Consider the following 5,000-nt stretch of genomic DNA (forward strand, 5'->3'; position numbering starts at 1 on the left):
GGAAGAAAGGACATTTATCAGGCTTTCAAAAATAATCGGAGCATTTTTCTTAATTTTGTTCAGACATCAATGAACCAGGTTTTAACCTATTAAAAGTATTACTACAATTTTTTCCCTTTTGTCCGACAGGAGACATTAGGTTTACACAGGATTATTAACAATTATAAGCCAACTCTACTGAACTGGAAGGTGCTACATACTATATGTAATGTTCTATGCCTTCTGTACACGGTTAAAATGATATGTATTATTGTGACAAGGTTACTTAAGGTTGATAAAACACCATTAATATAAACAAAAATGAAAACATGTTTAATAAAAATACTTCTCACCTTTATAAATTCAAAGTAGTGCAGGCAGTAGTAAACAGGAGAGAGAAGCAGCCGAGGCAACACATATTGCACAGCTTCTTTAAAACCTTCACCTATGGACTGAAAATGATACCAGCTACATGTGAGAGGCAATCATTCTTCTCAGCAAATCGTCTAATTATGTCTCAGTAGAACTTCATGGTTTCAATGATGATTGTAGACGGCAACGTCACAGGAATCATCAGGCTCCAGTAAATCACCTTTTTCCCCACGTTTACCACAGAATGACCAGTGTCAGTGTCAATTTCCCACTATGAATTGCTAAGAAGGTTAGTATTGCCGGTCAGGCATTACCGCACAGAAACTCCCATTTACTTGCCAGATTGGCATGCGTTTTAGTGTCCAACACACTAAATTAGGTGTAACTTTTCTCAGTAGAGAAACCAGATGTACATGGTGATTTGGTATCTGGGTCTATTCATGGTTTGACATATCTCCACTAAACCTTGACGCCAGAGTTATGATGAAGGCAGCTTCTTAAAGGTTGGCCACTAGCGAGTAATGGCTCATGCAGAGTATTATAAAGATACATTCCCATCAAATGTTTTGTCCTATTCTGTGTGACTTGTGTGTAATTTCCTTGTGTTATACGGCTGGAAAGCAACCTACAAATAATGCTTTTCTGCAGTGTTGTAGAATGCTACATTTCTGTCCAGTAGCTCCATTTTCTGACCTATCTTACTTAATTAGAGATCTTCAACACAAGAAAGTTAAGTAGGGATCAGCCATGACAAGGATATCAAACATAGGGATCAACAAAACAAAACCATATACAACTAAACTTAGACGGTGACTACAAACAAGGTGCATTGATATCCAGCGTTTGCTTCGTGAAGGTGTACACACTGCGTTTGGTAGAGGACTGTGAAGCTATCAACAAGAAATACAGTACAATGCTAATTTTGAGGATGCTGCTTTTCTGCAGGCTTATCCATCATCCATATTGTGCCATAGTGGTCTAAAAGGGGCATGTCACATATCAGGTGTGTAAAAAATAAATAAAGTAAACTGTGTATTGGCTTCCTTCGAAAAAATGGAAATATTCATTTTTAACATGATTGAATCTTTGTTTCTGTTGAATTCAATGACATAACCATCACCAAACGACATTAGACAAAGACTGTTAAACCACGCCAATAATTTGTTTATAATTAAAAAGTTTAAAGCATTCAAAAATACTTATTTTTGTCCACTTGTCTAAAAAAACGATATTTAACCCACTAAACATGTCACGGTGCTTCGTTTACTTTCGTGCCCCTTTAAAGGATGGCCAATGAAAAGCCCACCTTATTAATATTGCTATAAATATTTTAATCATCCCATCTGTGACTGTTAAAAATAATCCTGTAACTGAACAGGACAATATTTAGGCGTTATTCTCTAATGTGCAGTTGTGTGGGGCACGAACACAAGGATACACACTTGAATGGGAGTTTCGATGCGTTAGTGCCCGATTGGCACCAACACACTTTAGAGAATAAACTCACTTACACTGATTCATGTGAAAAGCTAGATGTGGTAATTACCATACCTGTAGATAAAGAGCAGCACCGGGCTTTGAAAGCTGACCGAGGAAATGATCGTGAATGCCTGGTCGCAAAATATCCTGAGCATAGGATTCATAAGGGTCAAATGCCAGCTCCTGAAACGAGAAAACACTATATTGTTAAAAACACGGGTACTACATCGATGATATCTTCATATGGCTGCGATTATACAGAAAAACGCCCGTGGTGTTGCCCGTAGCGGCGCAAAAACAAATTTAGAAAACGCATCAACTGTCTCCCGCTTTGCAGTAGCAAGCGGGGAGACATTTGATTTTGGTATAGCCACTTATCACGTATGTATGAAACTTGTTTTTTGCGCCGCGCGGTGTTGCTACGGGCGACACCACAGGCGTTTTTCGGTATAATCGCAGCCTAAGGGATTGAGAGGAGCTCACATTTGTAGACATTGTTTACGTATTTGAATGGAAACAATCTGAACCTTTCATTTACATGCCATTATCATAAGAGCCAGATTGATTTTTTTGGGGATTGAACTTTATTTGTTGAAAATAACCAGATTAATACAAGGCCTTTCTTTAAGAAGGTAGACTGTAATAATTATGTGTTAAATTACAAGCTGCCACAAACTGAGCTAGATCTCTAATATTCTGTACTGTCAGTTTAGGAGGCTGAGGAGAAATTACACTTCAAAAGAAACCTTCAATGAATAAGCTATGATTGTAGAACAAAAGGTTTCTAGACAGACTACGATCCAGGAGAAATCAAGATAGCTAAGAAAATGGCAGGGGGCATAAAAAGACCACTAGTATTAAATGGAACAGAGGGACAGAAAAAAGAAATATGAATCCCTGTCCATTCATTACAGAATACAACAGGGATGCATTTAGAATTAAAAAGAGATTATTAAAACATTGGCATATCCTTCAACAGGACAGTGTTCTCGGTGGGATTTTACCTAAAACACCAGAGGTTATCTTCACTAGAACACCCAATATGAAAATGACTTTATCCTGCTTGAGCTCACTAGGCGCTAGAGGGATAGATGGTAGCTGGCATGCAAGAAAGTACATTAAAAAAATTACGTTTGAAAAGTACAAAACTTGCCAATATGGACAAAACAAAAACGCTACATTTAATGTCTCAACAGACGAGACATTTGATATATCTTGCTTTTCTAATTGCAGATCCAACAATATCAACATGGTCACCATGGGGTGTTTACTGCGCAGGAGCCAACAGCTTCAGCTGACTGGTCAGTGAGGGCGTACAGATTGCTCTATCCGGTCGGAGCGTAGACACTCGACCTTCACGTGACGTGGAAGCTAAGAATGATAGACGCGTATACCAGTGAGAGGACGCTCACCCGGTGCGGAGATGAGGACGAGGCTCCAGTTGCCCGTGATTCGAGTCGGTTGTACTCTCAATGCCCTTTTTTTTTACCATCCAAAGTGCGATGTGCATATTGCTATATGCTCATGTTTAATCAAACTGTTTTACGCTATATTGGCTTTTCTCTGTCCTGCATGTTTCTGATGCGGTATCTGAAGGTCTGCGAGATCCATTTGTCCTGGAATCATGGATTCATAATTGAAATCCTTCACAGTGTGGTTCAACCACCAATTGTCCTTATTAAAACTTTGAGTCAGTCAAGACACTGAAACTGGGGAGGAAATTCACATTTCAGCAGGACAATGACGCAAAGCACAACGCCAAAGCTGAAGTGGTTGAATAAGAACAGAATGAATGTTCTCGAATGGCCCAGTCAAAGTCCTGAATCCAATCGGACATTTATGGCAAGACTTGTAGATTGCAGTCCATCAAAGATCCCCAACAAACTAATCAGAACTGGATCAATTTTCCCGTGAAGAATGGGCAAAAATGTCACCATCCTACAGTGCAAAGCTGGTCGAGACCTATCCTAAAAGACTCATAGCAGTAATTGCTTCAAAAGGTGTCTTTACCAAGTACTGACTTCTGCAAAGTACTGAAAATCTCCTGCCTTATCATTCACCTTTGAATGGAATCCATAAACGCCATTTTACCATATGTACCATGCGAGTGGGCATCCACCTCCCCTTTTCTGCATATTTCCAGGGCTATTACATATTGCACTATATATTTTTCCATTTTTGTTTTGTACAGTATAGACCTTAAGATCTTGTATATCTGGTATGTAGCAAAAAGAAATAGCTAAAAAAAAACCATATGCTGTATTCTAAGGCCACCCTTATAGTGCCGGCGACGTCGCCCAAAAACAAATACATTGCGTGCGCTTATAGTGCGCGCGACGGTGACAAAGCGGGAAACTGGACGCCGTCAAAATTTGGTTTTTCAAGGGCCGTCGCGTCACGTGACGGCCCTCGAACAAATCAAATTGCCGGAATCCCGCGACCCCGCCGAAACATAACTTTCGCCGGTGGCAACAGCAACGGGTGACGTCACCCGCCGTGTCGCCATCGATGGTACTATAGGCACGGCCTAAGGCAGAAAGTCTCCTACACTTTTGAGTGTATACACTTTGTTTTGAAATACTTATGTAATTTTTTGGAAACATTTTGCACTGTATTTTATTTTTCTTAGGTCTCTTTTCTATATATCCGGAGAACAATTGCGTTCTGGGTTGTTACAGACAAGTCTGTGCAATGTAACTGAAAACGCACGGTTTTAGCAATAATAAAAACACATTTTCATCTCTTAAAATAACTTCTAAATTAAGTTATTTTCTCCTACAGTTTAACAAATAATTCAATATCATAGCTAAATTAATCCAGCATGACTCATGCAAGCCTGCATGAGCTATATATAAAATGTAAAGGCAGCTGTTACACGTTTCAGAATGTAAAATGTTGACTTTTGAATTTGCATTTTCTTTCTACAAATATACCAAATTGTATTCATGGCATAGAAAGAAAAGAAAAAACACTGCATATGTTTTCTTTATGTATTTATTGAGGCAGCTGCCTTCTTTTAGGCATGTTAGAATATAGAACATTATAATTATTTTAGTACTTTGTACTATTTCATTCTCCAGCCATTTTACAGCATATCACACAACCACAGTACAGTACATTGTCAGAGTTAAGTAGTATTTCTCTCTTATAATGCATCTTTAAAAAAAATT

The 5,000-nt window shown here is 38.7% G+C and overlaps 1 protein-coding gene across 3 annotated transcripts in view; it reads right to left on the minus strand.

Annotated features, from left to right (window-relative positions):
• The window catches only part of SOS1 (SOS Ras/Rac guanine nucleotide exchange factor 1), a 114,607-nt gene that overhangs the window by 34,913 nt on the left and 74,694 nt on the right, over positions 1-5,000 (minus strand). For all 3 annotated transcript variants that reach the window (XM_075596428.1, XM_075596429.1, XM_075596430.1), the window contains 2 exons: positions 1,903-2,013; positions 333-431 (listed from right to left, as the gene is read on the minus strand). In XM_075596428.1, coding sequence (XP_075452543.1) covers positions 333-431; positions 1,903-2,013 — 210 coding nt within the window. The remainder of the gene's footprint in view (positions 1-332; positions 432-1,902; positions 2,014-5,000) is intronic.

The sequence above is a fragment of the Ascaphus truei genome, chromosome 4, assembly GCF_040206685.1.
Source record: "Ascaphus truei isolate aAscTru1 chromosome 4, aAscTru1.hap1, whole genome shotgun sequence".
NCBI lineage: Eukaryota > Metazoa > Chordata > Amphibia > Anura > Ascaphidae > Ascaphus > Ascaphus truei.